Below are 22,400 nucleotides of genomic sequence, written 5' to 3' on the forward strand. Positions count from 1 at the left end.
CTTTCGGGGAGTCTTTCTGTTAAATAAGGCACAGGAAGCACATGAGGCCCAGGCACTTATTAGTAAGGAAAGTTCATCATCTATCCTGTCTAGGTTTGTGCAGGATAGTGTTGAAGCCTCTGAGCTGCAGCAAGGCACACCCTGCAGTGGGGGAAGCAGAGATAGATAAGCCATAAGATGCTGCGTTCAGCACCATTGCGAGGCTGTTCTGGTCAATGTGAAGCTTGAACTGGACTCTCTTGTGGCCATACATTTTAAATCAACTAGTGAAAAGATATGACATGCCTGATACTCAGAAGTCTCCTATTTGTGCAGATTAACTAAACAACACATTTTCTAGAAGCTATAGTTAACCTCTATGGCAGCAGTTCTCAACCTGTGGGTCGCGACCCCAGCAGGGTCGCCTAAAGCCATCAGAAAATACATAATGCATATCAGGTATTTACATTCCGAATCATAACTGTAGCAAAATTACAGTTATGTAGTAGCCACCAAAATTATTTTTTGGTTTGGGGCCACCGCAACATGAGGAACTGTATTGTGGGGTCACGGCATTAGAAAGGTTGAGAACCACTGCTCTATGGTGTGGTGAACACTATTCTTGATGTTTGTTTCATTTTATACTTTATGCCATTATCTCCATGTATAAGACACACCCTTTTTTTAAAAAAAATTTGGTGTCTAAAAATTGGGTACGTCTTATATAGTGGCTGTAGCATTTCAAATGCCATAGATGGAACTGAGGACGAGGCCATATATGAAGACAGTGATTCATCATCAGACACAGATGAGGACAAGCTAATGGATGGAAGTTTTGACAATGATGAAGAGTTATATGAATTTTATGATGAATCAAAGTTGAGTTCAATAACTATGTAATACATTTTTTTTTTCAAAATTCGAGCCCCAAAATTAAGGTGTATCTTATACATAGAAGCATCTCATACATGAGGGAAAATGGCAGCTTGAGGTATAGAACAAACTGAAACTGGAGCAAAAGGATTCTTTGGTCTGATTATATGACTGGTAGTGAGTGAGTGAACGAGGGGGTGGCAGTTGAAGTTTGATATATGTTGTAAAAGTCAAACACCAAGTTTTGGCGACTGGTTGGGTGCAGAGGGTGAGGGAGAAAGAAGAATTTAAGTTGAATCCAAGCTTTCAATCTGAGTGACCAACTGGCAGAAATTTAGGAGAGGCACTTTGTGGGGGAAGGAAGGAGGGACAGCCTGAGGAGCTGGACTTTCAAAATGTGTAATTTAGCCTGACCTGTGGTGGCGCAGTGGGATAAAGCGTCGACCTGGAACACTGAGGTCGCCGGTTCGAAACCTTGGGCTTGCCTGGTCAAGGTACATATGGGAGTTGATGCTTCCTGCTCCTCCCCCTTCTCTCTCTCTCTGTCTCTCTTTCTCACTCCTCTCTCTCTAAAAAATCAATAAATAAAAAATATTTAAAAAATGAAAAAAATTTTTAAAAATGTGTAATTTATTGTGTGAGGTGGCCATCGGGTGGAGGACCACAGCTGGGAGTTGGAAACAGATTTGGAAACTAGAAGCATCTGGGCTAGAGATGAAACTTTTGGTGGCATCCCTCTGTGTAATAGCACTGCGGTAAACTTGTGGAGTGAAGGAGAAGGTGGGAAAGACAGAGAATAGAGATCCTTGGGAAACATTTAAATTTGGGACAAGAAAGAGGATGAGGAATCAGCAAAGCAGACAAAAGGAGAGTGGTGACAGAAGGATGAGAACACCTCCTGTCCTCCACGATGCACCTCCAAGTATGCATCGTGGAGGACAGGAAATGGAAGATTCTAGAAAAGTGCTGACTTAGCAAATCCTCGCAGAAGCCAGGAAGAATAAAGCCATTTGGAGTCCTTTATTCAAAGGTTATAAGGATCAGAAGTAGCAATAGAAAAATGGGAGTTGGTCTTGGATGGGAAGAATGGAGTAGATTGTGGGAGACCAAGCAGCAGGACTGGCTTTCAAGGAAGAGTAGACAGTTGCCTGAAGGGGTAGGCATCTAACGAGAAGTGCTTTGTTTTGTTCTTAAGGGAAAGAGTACCACTTACTGGTAATCGATTTTAGACAGAGATAAAGGAGCTATCGAGAGGGAGGACTGAAGATGCATAGGTACTGCAGTTGCAGCAAAAATACTTTCTGTGGCAGAACTCGCAGGAAGGAGCAGGAAGAGGTCCTAAGCTGTTTTCTAACCTTATCACAGAACAAACCAGAAACCATGGAGCTGCTATTCTAACATCTCCGGCGCAGCCATTCTCTCAAAGCATAAAGGAAGGACCAGCGGAGCAGGGATTTTTCTTTTTCTCTTCTGGGGGAGTGCATGGATTTAATTCACACATCCTGGCAGAGAGAAAAAGGATCCATCACTATAGACATTTTTTAAAGAGTAAAATAATTTCCAACAGGGAAAAAGAAGAAACTTTGATAATAAACTTGCAGTGTGAAATATTAAGATTTTCTTTTTATCAGTACTGTTTGAAGATTGCATACCTTGTGGATATTCTACATGCAGGAGAAAGGAAGGCATTTTATCCTGTTTTTCAAAAAAGAAATAGTAAAGTACCAGTATTATTTTATTCACTCTCTATGAGACAAAAGCTTCCTGGGGAGAAAAATAAGTAAATAGAAAGGCAAAAATGTCCATCGTATTGAAAGAGTGATGGCTGGTTTTGACTGCCATAGGCCTAGGTAGGACAGCTAGCTGCTGTACGACATTCAACAAACAATCTGCACCATTGTCATGTCCTTTCCTGTCAAAGGGAGGGATGGGGCGGTTCTGGACACAGGATGTCAAAAAGGAAGAGGGAAAATGGAAAAGGAAGCAAAGAGATAAAGAGAGACTATTCCCAGGGAGTGTGCTAGCTCTTCTTCTTCTGTGGGATGGGCTGGGTACCAAGTGTGTCGCTGGGTATTCAGAAATGGTCCCTGAGTCCCATTGCTGTCACATTGCTGCACAAATCTCAGACTCAGAGAATAGCATTGGAGGTTGTTAGCACATCTTCCTCTGGGGATGAAACTGGGCTTTGCAGCAACAAGACAGTTCCAGAGGGAATCTGTCTCTCCTCTTGAGGTTGGATAATGGCTGTTCCCTGGCATCCAAGGAAGAATGACATTCACGGCGAGCCTCACAATGTATCACAGACTCAATCCTGAACAGCTAGGCTGCTGATATGATTTAAAGAGAAGGAATAACTGGCTGTTCACCATCGATATATAATGTATTCTAATAGATCCCACAGTGAGGAGGTGTAAAGATTTTTTGTTTCTGTATAGGCAAAGCATTAGGCAAGAATCCAATGGGTCTCATTAACAGAAACAATCAATACAGAGAATCCAGGGGGACTTGCTCCATATTTCTAGTAGTAACAGAAGTGTTTTTAACCTGAAATATACTAGTAATTTTCTTGCTTGCAAAATTGGCTTTGCCTAATGAATGGTAAATGCATTTTTTTCTTAATAGGTACTGAATATTCCCCATGTTCTAGAGATTACATAAAAATAAAGCATTACTTGTCACCTTTTTTTCCCACTTTATTTCTTAGGATATAAAATAATAAAGCCACCCCAGAATGATTTATTTTCAAGAAAATGGAAATAATAAAGCATGAAACAGTTGAGTTCTGTGAAGTTCTATCTTACGTATGAAATGCATACTGTAAGATTTAATAAAATAGATAACTGGTGCATTAAGCATTTTAGTTTTAATGTGGGCAATAGTGGTTAAGAACAAGGTTAAGTAGTTCAGAACAAAGGCATTTTCCTCCTTGATTTTGCTTGCAAAATAAGAGCCAAAGAGCTAACCAAATATTAATGGCTGACACTAGATGGAAACCAGTGACACACTTAAAGGTATTTATTAAAGGTAATTTTCACCTTAGAAATATTTTCTCACTAGAGTTAGAAATGTGTCTATCATGGTCACTTATACTATAACAATCAGGTCGTCTCAGGTTCTAGGAGGATATCTACCCTCCTGTTCTTTAAGGCAGAAAAAGGGAACATGCATTTGATCATTTAATACAATAGATTCAGCTCTTTAAGAGATGAATTGGAAAGAGGCCAAGTAACTAACCTGTTGAACTCCTCAGGATGTTTATCTGATCTGTCAAGAAATCATCGCCAGTACTCATATTTTCTCAAAATGTACAGTTGATGGGACCTATTGTTCATGCATCTTCCTCAGCAGCTGGGTCATCCTGACCTTTGCTGTTTCTGGTGTAAATTACTTGAGCTCTGGTGCTTTGAAATTAGCTTAATAAGTTCCTGACTAAGAAGCTGCCGAAGGCTGTCCTGGCCAAGGAACCACACATCTTCAGTCTCAGGGAAAACAGATGGAGTTATAAGCTTAGAGTTGGGAACTGCCTGACAGGGTTTGTCATATGTTGCTTTGTTAAACAAGACTATGTTGTTGAGCTTGTCCCAAACTTTGCCTTTGGACCACTTCTTCTTGGCCTTGCCCCTGATTTGTTCACTGGCTCTTTGTCTTTCATGGCCGTCTCTCGTCTTTCTTCTTGTCCTTGGGCAGCAGAACGAAACTCAAAGAGCAGCTGCTTCCACTGCTGGTCGGTGAGGTGGCCCCTCCAGACTAATTTTTTTTCATTATTAAAATAGTATTTACAAAAGCATAAAAATAAATCAGGGTTGTTTTTATTTTTTTAATTATGCCTTTCTTAAAATTTAAATGTCTATCCAACATTACTGAGATCGGCTGAGTTTTCACAACTTTTGTTTCAGTGACTGCAGGAATGAAGTCCATATGCCACCACTGAGCCCTCTCCTGTGAGGGACACTCCAGCAACGTCCAGTTTGTCTCTGTTAGGAATATTCTTCAGCAAATATTTGTTTTTCAAAAATCAGTTTATGTCCTCAAAATAGCTCTTCTGAAATGAAATTATTAGATCAAGTGGTATGAATATTTTTAGCTCCTCTTTCCAAACATATTTCTAAATAGTTTTCCAAAGGGTATTTATTAATTTGCTTTACACTAGCAATAAATGAGGATTAAATATATCAATAGTTTTACCCTAGGCTTAACAAGCTGCTAAAAAGATGACATTACTTTTATTCGTGCTCATTTTATTCTTAGCAAGCTTGAACTTTTTTGAAAATATTTGTTTGTAATTTTTTGGTATGTGTTTGACTCCTAATTTGTTTGTTTTCTTACGGATTGGCTTATTTTTGCCAGGTCCAGTCTCAACTGCTTTTCTCCCCCTTTATTCCTTTTGTACAGGCTCCCACGATTCGTTCAGCTACTGGGTAGATGAGAAGTCCCCAGTGGGGCCTGACCAAACCCCAGCTATCATACGCCTCGCCAGGATCTCCTTGGTGAAGAAGTTAATGAAGAAATGGTCTGTAACTCAGAACCTGACCTTCCGAGAACAGCTGGAAGCTGGGATCCGCTACTTTGACCTGCGCGTGTCCTCCAAGCCAGGGGACGCTGACCAGGAAATCTACTTCATCCACGGGCTTTTTGGCATCAAGGTCTGGGATGGGCTGATGGAGATTGACTCATTTCTTACACAGCACCCCCGAGAGATTGTCTTCTTGGATTTCAACCACTTCTACGCCATGGATGAGGCCCATCACAAACATCTGGTTCACCGGATCCAGGAGGCCTTCGGAAACAAGCTGTGCTTCGCCTGCAGTGTGGAAAGTCTGACACTACAGATCATGTGGGAGAAGAAGTGCCAGGTAGGAGGAAACCAAGACGAGCTTCCAAGGGCAAAATCAGAACTGTGTCTGCCTTTTCTATCAGCCAGCTGTAAAACAGCTCACCCCAGGGCTCTTAGGCTAGCAGGCGTAGATTGTTTGGAACAGTAAACATACTCACAGAGGTCCCTAGGCTCTGGATAGCTTCAGGGGCTCCTCTGGATGGCCTTGAAATGGGATGAACACTTGCCAGGTATTTAAAACTCTTTTGATAACCTGTTTGGCATCTAAATTGACTTTGAGTGGCCTGGCCAGAACCAGCCCAAGGCAAAGTTGTGAAATTAGACCAGTTGGTCATACTATTTTACTGTCTCCCATATTGTCTGCCTTGAAGCATCCTTCCCCTCAGGATAGTCTGTTCCATCCTGCCTTCAACTCAGTGTCAGATCATCTCTGCCAAAGTATTGACTGATAAGTAAAAGCATTAGCTGGCAAAGGCATGTGACGTGATCATTTCAGGTGTGTTAATAGTTTGAAAGGCTATCTTCAATGAATTTGGGACATGGTGGGAGACAGTTAAGGAAAGAAGAGACCATGGGAGGAAAAAGTATTGACTGATAAGTAAAAGCATTAGCTGGCAAAGGCATGTGACGTGATCATTTCAGGTGTGTTAATAATATTTTGAAAGGCTATTTTCAATGAGTTTGGGTCATGGTGGGAGACAGTTAAGGAAGGAAGAGACCATGGGAGGAATCCAGGTTGGAAGAGTAATCCCCAGTCGCTTATGCTGAAAAGAGCTCCCAACCTACACCTGGAAGGGACATACTCAATAAAAGGAGTGTTGGGCCCTGACCACCTGGCTTAGTGGCTAGAGCATCAGCTTGGCTTGCAGACATCCTGGGTTCGATCCCCAGTCAGGGAATCCACGAGGAGCAACCATCTGCTTCTCTTCCCCTTTTCTCCCTCTCTTCGCCTCTGCAGCCAGTGGCTCAGTTGGTTCAAACATTGGCTCCCGATGGGGGTTGCTGAGTGCATTTTTCAGTTGGGGCACATGCAGGAGTCTGTCTATCTCCCCTCCTCTCATTTAAAAAATAAAAAGAGGGAATGTGAGCCTCAGATATAGTCTGCGCTGATCCCAAAGGGTGGTAGGTAGTGGGAGAGGAGAGCTCCGGGAAAGGTCAGCCTCTGACTTAGACTTCAAAACAGAAAAAAAGAAATAAGTACCTTTCATTCATAGTTGCTCACTTGCTCATGGATACATTAACAAAAGCATCTTAAAGAGGCAATTACTTTTTAGCTTAGAGAGAAGCTTTTGATTAAAAATCAATTGAAGATTATTCACTTGCAAATGCTTTCTGACCACCAAGTATGTTCCAAGTAAGCACTATTTTAAGCACTTGGACTAAATTAAATAAAACAAAGCTTTTTGCCCTAATGGAGCTTTCAGTCGGGTGGAAAGAGATAGCTCATAGATGTAAACATCTAAATACATTACCTGTTATGGCGGAAAGTGGTAAGAGCCAGGAAGAAGAAAATTGGGAGTGGTGAGGGGGAGCCAGGGTTCTGTGTGTTGGAGAGTTGGTCACAGTTTTAAATAAGTTGATCAGGGCAGCCCTCATCAGAAGATAACATTTGAGAGAGTTGATCACATGGATATTGGGTGAAGAACTTTCCCAGCAGAAGAACGAGCCAGTGCAGAGTTCTCAGCAGGATATGCCTGAGGTCTCTGAGCAAAGGCCGGGGGCAGAGGAGGTCAGAGGGAGAAAGGGTGACTGTGTGAGCCTTGAGGTACTGTAAGCACTTGGCTTCACTCTGAGTGAGGACTGGGACCTGACTTAGGTTGTAATGCTATTTCTGTAGTTATGGGGAAGAGACCTGGAATAGAGTAGGGGGTGTGGGGGAGGGAGGGAAACCTGGAAGGAGACTATTAGTGGGAAGTAGTCAGTTTTGAACTTATCAGAAGGAAGAGCCAACAGGGTTGCCTAATGGTTTGGGATTCAGGGTGTGAAAAGAAATGAAGGTTCAAGGATTTTAAGGAGAACTCCCAGGTTTGGCCAGAGTAGTTGTAAACACCAGGTTGTTTTGCCTACTCCTGAAAGTGTTTAAGGCCTTAGACTCCACAGAGGCTAATGAGTTAACTTAGTATCTGTTAAAATTTTTTAAATTTTATTTAGAAAATTAAATTTAACAGGGTGACATTGATCAATAAGTGCATGGGTTTCAGGTAAACATTTCTATAACATTTGAACTGTTGATTGTGTTTTATACCCATTACCCAAAGTCAAATAATTTTCTGTCACCTTATATTTGTCCCTCTTTACTCTCTTTCTCTTTCCCTCCCCCACACCCCCTCTCCCATACCCCCTCCCCTTGGTAACCACATCACTTTTATCTATGTCCATGAGCCTCAGTCTTATATCTCACCTATGTGTGAAATCATACAGTACTAAGCTTTTTCTGATTTACTTATTTCACTCGGTATAATGTTCTCAAGGTCCATCCATGTCACTATAAATGGCACTGTGTCATCATTTCTTATTTCTGAGTAGTATTCTGTTGTATATATGTACCACATCTTCTTTAGCCAATCCTCTATTGACAGATACTTGGTTGTTTTTATGTCTTGGCCACTGTGAGTAATGCTACAATGACCATGGGGGTGCATGTGTCTTTACATACCAATGTTTTCAAGCTTTCGGAGTAGATACCCAGTAAAGGGATTACTGGGTCATCTGGTAGTTCTATTCTTAATTTTTTGAGGAACCACCATACTTTCTTCTATATGGTTGTACTAATTTGCATTTCTACCAGCAGTGAATGAGCATTCCTTTTTCTCCACAGCCTCTCCAACACTTGTTATTACCTGTCTTGTTGATAATAGCTGATCTAACAGGTGTGAGGTGGTATCTCATTGTAGTTTTGATTTGCATTTCTCGAATAACTAGTGAAGATGAGCATCTTTTTATGCATCTGTTGGCCATTTGTATGTCTTCTTGGGAGTAGTGTCTGTTAAGTTCCTCTCCCCATTTTTAAATAGGATTGTTTGCTTGTTTGTTGCTGAGCTTTATGAGTTCTTTTTATATTTTGGATATTAACCCTTTCTTGGAGCTGTTGTTTGCAAATATCATCTCCCATTTAATTGACTGCCTATTTGTTTTGTTGTCAGTTTCTTTCGCTGTGCATAAGCTTTTTAGTTTGATATAGTCTCATTCATTTATTTTTGCCTTTACTTCCTTTGCCTTTGGGGTCAAATTCATAAATTGTTCTCTACTGTCAAGGTCAATGAGTTTAGTACCTATGCTTTCTTCTATGTAATTCATTATTTCAGCTCTTATATTTAGGTCTTTGATACATTTTGAATTAATTTTTGTGCAGGGGGAAAAACTGTAATCAAGTTTCATTCTTTTGCATGTGGCTTTCCAATTTTTCCAGCACCATTTATTGAAGAGACTTTCTTTTCTTCATTGTGTGTTTTTGGCTCTTTTGTCAAAGATGATTTGTCCATATACATATGGTTTTATTTCTGGGCTTGATTCTGTTCTATTGGTCTATATGTCTATTTTTCTGCCAATACCATGCTGTTTTGATTATCATGGCTCTGCAATATAATTTGAAATCAGGTAGTGTGATACCTCTGGCTTCATTCTTTTTTCTCAGGATTGCTTTGGCTATTTGGTTGGGGTTTATTTATGGTTCCATACAAATCTGATTATTGGTTTTATTTCTTTAAAAAAATGACATTGAGATTTTGATGGAGATTGCATTAAATTTGTATATTGCTTTGGGTAATATGGCCTTTAACTATGTTGATTCTTACAATCCACAAATGTGAAATATTTTACATTTCATTGTATCTTTTTCAATTTCTTTCAATAATGTTTTGAAGTTTTTAGTATATAGACCCTTCAAATCCTTTGTTAAGTTTATTCTTAGTGGGGTTTTTTTGTTTTTGTTGCAATTGTAAAAGGAATTGTGTTTTGAGTTTATTTTCTGAAATTTCATTGTTTGCATATAAGGAAGCAGTAGACTTTTGTATTTTGATTTGGTATCCCATGACTTTACTATATTTGTTTATTGTTTCTAATAGTTTTTGGTGGGGACTTTGGGCTTTTCTATATACAGGATCATGTCATCTGCAAAAAGTGATCTTTACTTTTTCTTTCCCAATATGGATACCTTTTATTTCTTTCTCTTGCCTGATTGCTTTGGGCAAAACTTTCAAAACTATTTTGAATAAGAGTGAAGAGAGTGGGCAGAGTTGTTTTGTTCCTGATTTTAGAGGGAAAGCCTTCATTTTTTTTACCATTTAGTATGATATTAACTGATGGTTTGTTATATTTAGCCTTTATTATGTTGACGTACTTTTTTTCTATTCCTATTTTATTGAGTGTTTTATACATAAAGGGATGTTGTATTTTATCAAATGCCTTTTCTGCATCTATTGATAGGCTAATATGATTTTTGTTCTTTGTTTTGTTGATATGGTGTGTTACATTGATCAGTTTCCATATGTTGAACCATCCTTGTGCTCTTGGAATGAATCTCACTTGATCATAATGTATTATTATTTTAATGTGTTGCTGTATTCAGTTTGCTAGTATTTTGTTTACGATTTTTGCATCTGTATTCATAAGAGATATTGGTCTGTAGTTTTCATCTTTTGTGTTATCCTTGCCAGGTTTTGGTATCAAGGTTATGTTGGCCTCATAAAATGTGTTGGGGAGTATTGCTTCTTCTACTATTTTTGGGAAGACTTTGATAAAGATAGGTACCAAATCTTCTTTGAATGTTTGGTAGAATCCACTAGTGTAGCCATCTGGTCCTGGACTTTTATTTTTGAGGAAGTTTTTGATAGTTGTCTGTTTTCTCCTTGCTATTCAGGTTTTCCACTTCTTTGTGACTCAGTCTAGGAAGATTGAATAGTTCTAGGAATTTATCCATTCTCTCTAGGTCAGTGGTTCTCAACCTGTGGGTCACGACCCCGGTGGGGGTCGAACGACCAAAACACAGGGGTCCCCTAAAGCCATTGGAAAATACATATTTACTATATAATACATTATATAATGTTGAGAACCGCTGCTCTAGGTTGTAGCATATAATCTGTCATAATATTCTACTATGATCCTTTGTATATCTATGGTATCTATGGTAATTTCTCCTCTTTCATTTCATATTTTGTTTGTATGAGTCCTTCCTCTTTTTCCTTAGTGAGTCTAGCCAGTCGTTTGTCAATTTTATTGATCGTGTCAAAGAACTAGTTCTTTGTTGTAATAATTTTTTCCCATAGTTTTTTTTTGTTCTCTATTTCATTAATTTCTGTTCTATTTTTTACTATTTCTTTTCTTCTGCTGACTTTGAGTTGCCTTTGTTCTTTTCTAGTTCCTTAAGATGTGATATTAGGTTGTTTATTTGGGATCTCTTGTTTCTTGATATAAGCCTACAATTATATAAATTTTCCTCTTATTACTGTTTTTGCTGCATCCCAGAATTTTTGATCTTCAGTTTTGTCATTTTCATTTTTCTGTAATATCTTTTGATCTCTGCTTTTATTTCTTCTTTGACCAAGTCATTTTTTAGAGTATGTTGTTTAATTTCCACATTTTTGTTGGTTTGTTTACTTCCTTTTTGCAGTTCAATTCTAATTTCAAAGCCTTATACTCATAAAATATGCTTGGTATAATTTCAATCTTCCTGAATTTGTTGATGTTAGTTTTGTGGCCCAACATATGGTCTATCCCTGAGAATGTTCCATGCACACTAGAAAAAAATGTATAATCTGATGTTTTGCGATGAAATGTCCTTTATTTGTCTATAATGTTCATTTGATCCAGTGTGTCATTTAAGGCTGACATTTCTTTATTTATTGATTTTCTGTTTGAATGATCTATCTAAAGACATCAACAGTGTGTTGAAATCTCCAACTATTATTGTGTTTTTGTTTGTTCTTATTTTTAGATCTGTTAGTAGATGTTATATATACTTTGGTGCTCCCTCATTCAGTGAATCTATATTAAGAAGTGTTATGTCCCCTTTATCATTATGAAATGTCCTTCTTTGTCTCTGGTTACTTTTGTTGCCTTGAAGTCAGCATGGTCAGATATGAATATGGCTACACCTGCTTTTCTTTGGATATTATTTACTTGGAGAATCATTTTCCAGCCTTTCAGTTTGAATCTACTTTTTTACTTACAGCGTAAATGTGTCTCTTGAAGGCAGCATATGGTTGGGTTTTGCTTTTTGATCCAGTCTGCTACACTGTGCCTCTTTTTTAGTGAGTTTAGTTCATTTAAATTTCAGGTAATTATTGACACTTGAGAATTACCAGTTATAGCCATTTTATGTTTTGCTTTCTGGTAGTTCTGTGTCTTATCTGGTTCTTCTGTTTTGTGTTTCTATCAGTTGTTTTTGTTTGGTGGTATTCTATATTTTTTTCCATTTCTTTTTTTTTAAGCTGTGTATTTCAGTAGTGGCTTTTCATGCATGGTTACCATTAGGTTATTAAGAGAAAAATGTTCATATGTTCAAGAGTCCTTTGTCTTATGAGTGCTTCTGCATTTCATCCTCCCTTGCTACTGCACATCTTTATTCCACCATTTTATGTTATTGTTGTCACAGATTATCCTTGTTTTTATTGTGGCCCTGTTGGATCATTTTCTTGTAGTTTTGTATTGTTTGTTCTTTGAATCTGGTCAAATAACTCCCTTGAGTATTTCCTGCAGTGAGGGTTTTCTGGTGATAAATTTCTGTATGTCTGCAAAGGTTTTTATTTCTCCTTAATATTTGAATGATAACTTTGATGTATATAGTATTCTTGGCTGGTAAATCTTCTCTTTCAGTAGTTTGAATGTTTGAGTCCACTCTCTTCTAGCTTGTAGAGTTTTTGCTGAGAAGGCTGATACCCTAATGGACTTTCCTTTATATGTTAGCTTCTTCTTTTCTCTAGCTGCTTTGGGGATTCTTCCTTTATCATTGATTTTTGACAATTTTATTACAATATGCCTTGGAGAAAGTCTGTTTGGTTTGAGGTAACTCAGCATTCTCTGTGCTTCCTGGATTCAAGGCTCTAACTCTTTCCACAGACTTAGGAAATTCTCATCAATTATTTGTTTGAATAAGCTTTCCATTCTCTTCTCCCTCTTTTCTTCTTCTGATACACCCATTATTTTAATATTGCTCTTTCTAAAAGAGCCAGGCAGTTCTTATAGAGCTTTCTCACTTTCTTTATATTTGTGAATCTCTCTCCTCTTCTCTCTAGCATTTCTAATTACCTGTCTTCAATGTCCCTGATTCTTTCCTCTATCTGGCTTGTTCTATTAACTAAACTTGCTACCTCAGTTTCCAATTTACGTATTGAATTCTTCATCTGTTTTTAAAATTTCAGTCTCCTTGGTGAGGTATTTGTTTTGTTTTCTGAGTTCATTAAGTGTCCTATTGGTGTTTTCTCATATCTCATTGAGTATTTTCAGAATTTCAATATTGAATCTTCCATCATTTAACTCTGAGGTTTCCATGTGATTGAGATTTTTTTCTGGAGATTTTTCCTTTTCTTTCTGAACTATGTCCTTTCTTTCACAACTATGTCTTGTGTAGGTAGCTATGGTATTTGGTTTTATCTTCCTTGATGGCATTTGAGAGTGGTATTTTTAAGAACCCTAACAACAACAACAACAACAAAAAAAACTAAAAGAATGAAAAACAATTTTAAATGCAATAAAGTATATAAATTTTTTTAATTATGAAAAATAAAAAGAAAAACCACAGAAAACAAAGATAAAAAACAAACAAAAATAAGAAACAAAACACCCACTAAAAAATACAAATAAAATGAAATGAAATTCAAAAGAGAGAAAGAAAAAAAAAGAATAAGAAAGAAAAAAGGAAGAACGGGAAAAAAATGAAAAAAAAGAGAAGAAAAAATATATATCAGTTTTGAGAGGTATCTCCCAGTAAGTGTAATTGTATTACAAGCTTTAGCTCTGTGAAATTTCTGGGCTGTCATCTGCTGAGATATTGCTGTTGCAGTGAGGTAGGCAGGACCACAGTCACTTTGGTGGGTAGGGTCTGTTTTGAAGGCTTTACAGCTTTGGCTTTCCGGCTTTTCAGCTCCAGTAATGGCGATCTCAGGCTTTCAGGAGCTCCTCCACATTTCTCAGCAGACCCTGGGACCAGATGCGGAGCACCTATGTTTTTATGGGAGAGAGTAGCTCTGGAGAGCTAGCTGTGGGATTTGTCTCTGCCACTCTCTGTAGCTTGAGAGGTGAGGAAGGCAGGATCTGGGAGTCTAGGAGGCCGCACGTTAACTTTTTCTGTCTCTGCCAAGTGTGAGCTGCAGGCAGACCATGGGAACACTGGCCGTGACCCTGCGATCTGCCTTCTTTGTTTAGCTCCCCCTCTGCCCCTGTATCTCATTGCTCCTCCTGGCAGAAGGGGACCCAGTCATCCTGGGTTTCCCTCTCTGTACCCCTCAGACAAAATCCAAACAGCCTGAGTTTCCCTCCACCTCGTAGTCTGGTAGAGGAAAAATGAAACTGCAGTCACTCCCAGTTTGTCTTCTCTCCAGAGCCCACCATGAATGTGTTTTATCCTCCACCTCCCTTTTCACCCAGTCCCACCTTTAGTCCATTTGATGTGTGGATCTTTTAGGTGTGCCCTCAAGCCCAGCTGGGGTTCCTTCGCTGCTTATAGGTATTCAATTTGTTGAAATTTCAAGGGGCAAGATCAGGAGTATCTCTCACACCGCCACTACTCTGATGTCATTCTATGTTAAAATTTATCTAGCTATTTATTCTCATAAAAATGTTTGCAGTGATGGTTTGCCATATTTGTCATACCTCTTCCTCCAAAGCCAAGTTTATATCCATTTAGAGTCACAGATTTCATTGGAGAAATTGTTTTCCCCCAATAGAGTCTCTCTCTTACAATGTTAAATACTAGTGATAGCAAAAACAAAAGCAGCTAACATTTACAATGTGCTAAGTACATGGATTGACTCATTTAATCCTTTACACTATGAGATAGGTATTTCGTTATTCTCTTTTTACAGATAAGAAAACTGAGGCATAGAGAGATTAAGCAAGTTGCCCAGGAGAACATTGTTAGTGACATGAGCCAGGAATATGCCACAGAGTTCATGTTCACAGGGCTATTCACACATCTTGGTGATTTTCACAACTACATCATAGCTTATATTAATAAAAACACTCTTTTTATTCATGAACCCCTATTATCAGGGCATCTAGAGGGTTAGCAGAATTGGAGAAAGGGAGGGAGATTAGTAAAAGGGCTTTTGAGTCCTGGAATTCAGGCACAGTTAAATTTGAGTCCAGAGGCCTGACCAGGTGGTGGCCAGTGGATGGAACATCAACCTGGGACACAGAGGACCAGTTCTGAAACTCTGAGGTGACTGGCTTGAGCATCAGCTCATCTGGCTTGAATGTGGGCTCCTTGGCTTGAGTGTGGGCTCACCAGCTCGAGCACAGGGTTGCTGGCTTGAGCATGGAATCAAGGACATGATCCCATGGTCACTGGCTTAAAGCCAAAGGTTGCTGGCTTGAGCAAGGAGTCACTGGCTCAGCTAGAGGCCCCTGGCAAGGCACATATGAGAAAGCAATCAATGAACAACTAAGATGCTGCAACAAAGAATTGATACTTCTTATCTCTCTTTGTTCCTGTCTTTCTGTCCCTATTTGTCTCCCCCCCCCCCAAAAAAAAAGGAGTACAGCTAAGTACATGGACAGATATCTGTTATAAGTACAGTTTTGTAATTTCATACATAGACAATGTTCTGGATGGATTGCTATACTGAGAACTAAATTGTTTAGAAATCTGTAGTAGGAACAAGTGTCTTCAGGAACAATAAATAGTGTGGGTAATGACTTTCTAGAAGTGCAGTGATGAACTATCATAGTTTTTTGTTTGTTTGTTTGTTTTGTTGTTGTTTTTTACAGAGACAGTGAGTCAGAGAGAGGGACAGACTGGGACAGACAGACAGGAACAGAGAGAGATGAGAAGCATCAATCATTAGTATTTCATTGTGCATTGCAACACCTTAGTTGTTCATTGATTGCTTTCTCATATGTGCCCTGACCACGGGCCTTCAGCAGACCGAGTAGCCCCTTGCTGGAGCCAGCGACCTTGGGTTCAAGCTGGTGGGCTTTTGCTCAAACCAGATGAGCCCACCCTCAAGCTGGCGACCTCGGGGTCTCAAACCTGGGTCCTCTGCATCCCAGTCCAACGCTCTATCCACTGCGCCACCACATGGTCAGGCAACTATCATAGTTTTTAGGGATGTGTTAAACTATATCATCCAACTACAAATATGCCTAAAATTACAAAGAAAGATTCCATGATGACATATCAATAAAAAGGGAAAGTATCATCAATTTGAATTCTAGTCTATCTCTGTCCCCCTCTCTTTCCTAAAGTTTTCCCAGACAAGTCACTTCTTAAAAGCAAAACAAAGATATAACAGAGTCATCAGTCTTCTCCCCCTGCTGGGGCAGTACCATACTGGTGGTTATATTCGAAATATTTATTATGTAATGAGCTGCCTTGCATGTAAGCCCCTGAGTATTTTATTACTACAATTTTATAGCAAGTCTTCATCTCCATTCAGTCACATTTCATTTACTCAACAGGCAATTACATCACAGTTCACAGATATATATTTATACATTAGAGGCTATGGATTTTCAGAGTACAGTGAATTTGAAAATTTAATCTACAATATGGCAGTATTTAGAATCTTACTAAGAAGGTAAGAATACATAACACTAGTAATACACAAAATGACTGATATAAAATTGCATGATAAGCTGCCTAAATTTTCTTATATAAAGAAAGAGGTTGTTGTAATCAGTCAAATGAAAATAGTATCATACATAGTATGAATCTACATCCCAGGGGCCTCCAGGAAAGGACCAATCAGAATAAGAGGAGGTCAGTGAAGGAATTATTATCAGAGGAAATGAGATTTTTAAATCTAGTCTCAAGAGGAAAACTGAACATAAATTGCTGAGCTGGCAGAAGAGTATCTGAGAGAAAAACACAGCAGAGTGAGGTGGGGAAGCAGAGGCAAAACACAGGCTCTGAGCAAGAGTTACTGCCCCTGGAATTCTGTAGAGTAGAAAATGGTTTGTTAGGCCAACCTCCCTTGTAAATAGAAATTCTTCCTATAATCTTTAGGATCAGATTGTTCAAGAAGGCTTTTTAGGAAAGGTGTAAAATTCTTTTTGTATAATTTGTACATTTTGCATCTTTTCCAAAGCTAAGTGAAGAGCAGTATCATCCTGTCATCCCGACACTGCCTAGGGGCAGGCAGCAGGGACAGTGGTCGGAATCACTCAGTCCCCTGCCTTTCCCATGGTCCATTTCACAGGCCCGCTTTCCTCACGTACGGACGCTGGAGACCCCAGCCTTCCAAACCAGCCAATTACATCACCATCAGGAAATCCTCCTCAATCTCCCAGGCAATCTGCTTAGTGTGAGCCGGTGATTAACCTCATTAACACACGTGTGTACCGCAGACATCATTAGCAGTCAGTCAGACATTACTCAAAACCATTAAAAACAAGAACAACATTAGCCTGTTGAGTGCTTCAAGTCTGGCACTCCCTACCTCTAAGCCTTCAGGAGCAGTTAGTCAGGCACCTCAGTTAAGACTTAAATGTGCACTGAAAACAAGGCACACACTCAGAGTTTTTCTTGGGTGTCTGGAGGATTATGCTCTCTGGCCAAGGAGTACAGTCCAGGGAGTGTGAACAGCATGCCGACATTCCTCCAGGTAGAGATCACTGGTGCCCCGGTGGGGAAAAGCATATTACTTCTAGAAACCTACACAGCAGAGCTGAATTGGGACAACCAAAATAGCAATCCCCTGTCCCTCAGCTGCCTCTCAGAAACTAATTAATGCTATGGGCATAGCTTGCTAATTATTTTCAAAAATCACCACGAGCCTGAGCGATCCCGCTGGAGACCCAGCACCTCCTGGAAGTCTTCCCTGCCTTGGGACTGCTCCTGCTCCCCTGGAAAGGGTTAGTTAGCTCATCCAGAGTCGGCATGCACAGTTAAAAATCTGGGTACTCCCAAATTAATTAAATGTGTTCATCTCAACTCCAAAAAAGCTCAGTGCCAATCTTGTGAGCATCTGAGTCCTGAATTATAATCTCAGGGATTCCCCATTCAGGGTCCAAAGAATATAAGACTATAAATTTGGATGGGGAAAAACTACATATTTATTCTCACTGAGCTTTAACTGAAAATTATATACCCATAGATTCTGAGTACAGGCCATCATGCTCAGAAGTATCAGCCCCATACCTATGACTTTGTCCCTGCAGAAATCACATGTATTTCCATATCACATATCAGTTACTGCAGAGATCTTGAAATATAATTTATATTCATAATTATATTCCAAATTATGAACCTTATACTTACCGCAAAATATTTTTATGTAATATCTTTATTATGGAACATACATTAATTTATGACAAATTCAATTAATATATTGATAGCTCTAGTCCATCTTATTGATTTCCTTTATAATCCTGTCTGTTTTATTTTACGAATTCATTTAAATGAGAAGGTGTTCAGGATTTTGCCATACCATCAAAATTCTCAGAAATATAAAGTTAAGAATTTTCAAGTCATATTCAAGTGCTTAAATCTTTGCTACTGATTTTTCTAAAAATATATGTAACAGTTCTTGAATTTTCCCTTGTTTATATTTGTTCACCTTTCTTCCTAGCAATCAGCATAAAGCCACGGAGCTGACAGTCACTTTGTTCATGAATCGCTCTCCTTTTTTCATTTTGAACATTTCAGGTTCTTATTTTCTATCACTGCCCCTTCTACAAGCAATACCCCTTCCTGTGGCCCGGGAAGAAGATCCCAGCGCCCTGGGCAAACACCACCAGTGTGCGCAAACTAACCCTCTTCCTGGAGACCACCCTGAGTGAGCGGGCCCCACGCGGCGCCTTCCATGTCTCTCAAGCGATTCTCACCCCCAGAGCGAAGACCATCGCCCGAGGCCTGGTCGGTGGCCTCAAGAACACTCTGGTTCATAGGTAAGAATTTGCTTCCATCCCTAAAGTAAAGTGTTTATTTTTTAATTACCTTGCTTCTCTTCTAAATAAACAGCAATAAAACCAAATACTTTGAAGATTTAAAATACAGCAACACAAAATACCTTATGTTTTGAAAAGCTGGGCATTTGAAGTGGCTTGAATTAACTGTGACCAAAGGCTCTCTAACTACTTTTATTAAATGACATATTATACCATAAATATGCTCTAAATTTCTATAGTAAAGCACAGCACTTTAAGCCAATAGCAGTCTATATACTGCTGGCACGGGATGCCATCTTATTGTTGCCCCTGCCCCTAGGGCTGTCCCAAGTACTCACTTGCTTATGAAGCATTAAATGTGACTTCTATGCTAGGTGCTAGGGAGTCAGAGATAACTCTTTAAAGACTTCAGATGTCCTTCTTCCTTCATAGTGACAATGAGTCCTAAGAAGAGGCTTAGGATGCCACCCACCATGCCATAGCTTTAAATACATCCACAGAGCAGAATCAACTCTAACTATTCAATGAGGTAGGAGAAGCTCCAGAAATTCTGTATTAGATTATGTTCTTTATGTTGGACAGCGATAGAAGATAAGTTGTCAAGAAAAAGGATGCTTGCCCTAGCCGGTTGGCTCAGTGGTAGAATGTTGGCCTGGCATGTGGATGTCTGGGTTTGATTCCTGGACAGGGCACACAGGAGAAGTGACCATCTGCTTCTCCGCCCCTCCCCCTTCTCTTTCTCTCTCTCTCTTCCCCTTCCAAAGCCATGGCTTGATTGGTTCGAACAACATTGGCCTCAGGCACTGAGGATGGCTCCATGGCCTTGGCCTCAGGTGCTAAAAAATGGCTTCATTGCTGAGCAATGGAGCAACAGCCCCAGATGTGCAGAGCATCGCCTCTTAGTGGGCTTGCCAGGTGGATCCCGATTGGGGAGCGTGTGGGAGTTAGTCTCTCTACCTCCCTCCTTTCACTAAAATTAAGAGAAGAAGAAGAAGGAGAAGAAGGAGAAGAAGAAGAAGAAGAAGAAGAAGAAGAAGAAGAAGAAGAAGAAGAAGAAGAAGAAGAAGAAGAAGAAGAAGAAGGGGAGGAGGAGGAGGAGGGGGAAGAGGAGGAGGAGGAGGAGGAGGAGGAGGAGAAGAAGAAGAAGAAGAAGAAGAAGAAGAAGAAGAAGAAGAAGAAGGGGAGGAGGAGGAGGGGGAAGAAGAGGAGGAGGAGGGGGAAGAGGAGGAGGAGAAGGAGAAGGAGGAAGAGGAAGAGGAAGGGGAGGAGGAGGGGGAGGAGAAGGAAGAGGAGGAAGAGGAAGAAGAAAAAGAAGAGGAGGAGGAGGAGGAGGAAGAGGAAAAAAGAAGAAGGAAAAGGAGAAGAAGAAAGAGGAGGAGGAGGAGGAGAAAAGGATGCTTATATATACACACATACATGTATATTTGTATGCCATTGTCTATGTGTATGTGTATGTCCATATATATATTATATGTATGTATGTATGTATGTATGTATGTATGTATGTATGTTTATAATGGAACTGTTATAAGTACATTTGGATATGGGCATCCTTTGAGATCCAAGCTGAGGAAGCTAACATGCTTGGGTAATAAGAATCACTTTGGTTCTTGAGTTCCCAGTGCTGAGCACCAGAAATCAGGCAGTGAAATATTCATCTGAAAGCATATCCCTTTCTGTTTAGTTCTGAGTTTGAATAGCAGGAATTCACCTGCCAGGAGTTTGGATAGCAAGGAGCACCTAAACTTTCTTCTTCTCTTTTTTTTAAGCAAAGGACAGGGAAAAGAGAAAGAGAGACTTACAGATAGGGACAGACAGACAAAAAGGGAGAGAGATTAGGAGCATCAACTCTTCTTTGAGGCACTTTTAGTTGTTCATTGATTGATTTCTCATATGTGCCTTGACTGGAGGGCTTCAGCTGAGCCAGTGACTCCTTGCTCAAGTCAGCAACCATGGGAGTTATGTCTAAGATCCCATGTTCAAGCCGATGAACCCGCGCTCAAGCTGGTGAGCCCACACTCAAGCTGGATGAACCTGCACTCAAGCCTGCAACCTTGGGGTTTCAAACCTGGGTCTTCAGCATCCCAGATTGGTGCTCTATCCACTGTGCCACCACCTGGTCAGGACTGAACTTTTTTTCTCAGTGTTGGCTCCTAATGATATGACCATGAACAGAATGAGAAACTTCTTTTTGTGTGGCTCTAATTAAAGTCTTGACTGAATTACTTGTGCTGAATTTGGAAGAGAGCATTTTATAAACTAGCTGTATGTCTCTGAAAGATCCAGAATTATGAACTTTCTTTTTGTATAACATATGTGCACATATACATACTGTTTTCCTCATGCCTTTGGTAAATTTGTAGGTTAGCATTATTATTCATTCATTGATTCATTCACAAAGATTGAGTACATAAGAGCAGCTAGGTTTATAGATACCAAGTGAATATTGTGGTTTCTGCCCTCATGGAACTTACAGTCTATCAGAAAAACTAAATGTGTAAATTTTAATGTGAAAAGCACTATTATAAAAATCTGTGCAAAGAGCTGTACTAATAAAGGAAAGGGTATATTTAAAAATAAGTTACCCTGGCCGAGTAGTTCAGTTGGTAAGAGTGTCATCATGATATGCCAGGTTGTAGGTTCAATCCCCAGTTAGGGCACATACAAGAACCAACCAATGAATGCATAAATAAGTAGAACAAAAAATCAACAGAAGAACAAATAAGTCTTTCTCTCTTTCTCTGTCTTTCTTTCTCTCCCTCTCTCTCAAATCAATTAAAAAAAATAAAAAATATAAATAATAAAAATAAGGATGTTATATTTGTATACTGTATTCCAAATATACATTTCCCTCTTGCAGATGATTACATTTTTTAATTAAGCCGGCCTTCAGGAGTGCACATTGTCTAGAGCACATTATAGTACCCATTTCAGACGTGACTCAGACCCACATAGACTCTTGGTAATTGTCTCACTAGTACGTAAATCTGGTCAGATCTTACTGGTTACAACTGTGAACCCACCAAGTCACAATACTTTTCATACTCCTAAATTCCGAGAACTCTAATCTGACTGCAAATGAAGCACAAGGCTCTTTGACTTAGTAGTGGTGATGATGGCGGCCGTGCCCAAAGCCAAGGTGTCCTAGCGTGCCGGAGCCCTACCCACTGACATGCAGATGTCTCCAAGGTTGAAAGACACTTGGGCACCTTGGCTCTTTCTGGCCGCAAGAATATTACAGGGATACACTCTGCACGCCTAGGCCTCTACATCAACTGAGGAAAAACTCAGCTGTGGTAAAGAGTTTGTCTCCTAACACCAGCACGGCTGGGCTGTTGAATAAGCACAGGAGAGAAGCAGTTGTCATAGGCCCTTCCCCTGAGTGCCAACACCCAGAAGTTCTGTCCTAACTAAGTAGGGGTCCTATCAAACTGGCCTTGGGGCACTGGATATCAACTTAACCAAAAAGAAGAAGACAAGGTGTATTTTCTTACAAACGAAGAGGTGGTTTTCTCAGCAGAAAGTTAAATGCCTTCCTGACTTGTAAGTGAAATTCAGATATGAGGTCTTGTTCTCCTTGATTCATTACTCTCAAAAGGAAGCTATGAATAGAATTCTGACTGAATTTCTGTAAGTTTTCCCTAGATCAGGGGTCTCAAACTCGCGGCCC

The 22,400-nt window shown here is 39.7% G+C and overlaps 1 protein-coding gene and 1 pseudogene across 1 annotated transcript in view; one reads left to right on the forward strand and one right to left on the reverse strand.

The window, feature by feature from the left end:
• PLCXD2 (phosphatidylinositol specific phospholipase C X domain containing 2) overlaps positions 1 to 22,400 on the forward strand; it is a 52,644-nt gene that overhangs the window by 19,251 nt on the left and 10,993 nt on the right. Inside the window, exons 2-3 of the mRNA XM_066346993.1 lie at positions 5,245 to 5,705; positions 18,489 to 18,730. Coding sequence (XP_066203090.1) covers positions 5,245 to 5,705; positions 18,489 to 18,730 — 703 coding nt within the window. The remainder of the gene's footprint in view (positions 1 to 5,244; positions 5,706 to 18,488; positions 18,731 to 22,400) is intronic.
• LOC136380031 (small ribosomal subunit protein eS25-like) lies at positions 4,181 to 5,089 on the reverse strand (annotated as a pseudogene).

Source organism: Saccopteryx leptura, chromosome 8 (genome assembly GCF_036850995.1).
Source record: "Saccopteryx leptura isolate mSacLep1 chromosome 8, mSacLep1_pri_phased_curated, whole genome shotgun sequence".
In the NCBI taxonomy this organism is placed as follows: Eukaryota; Metazoa; Chordata; class Mammalia; order Chiroptera; family Emballonuridae; genus Saccopteryx; species Saccopteryx leptura.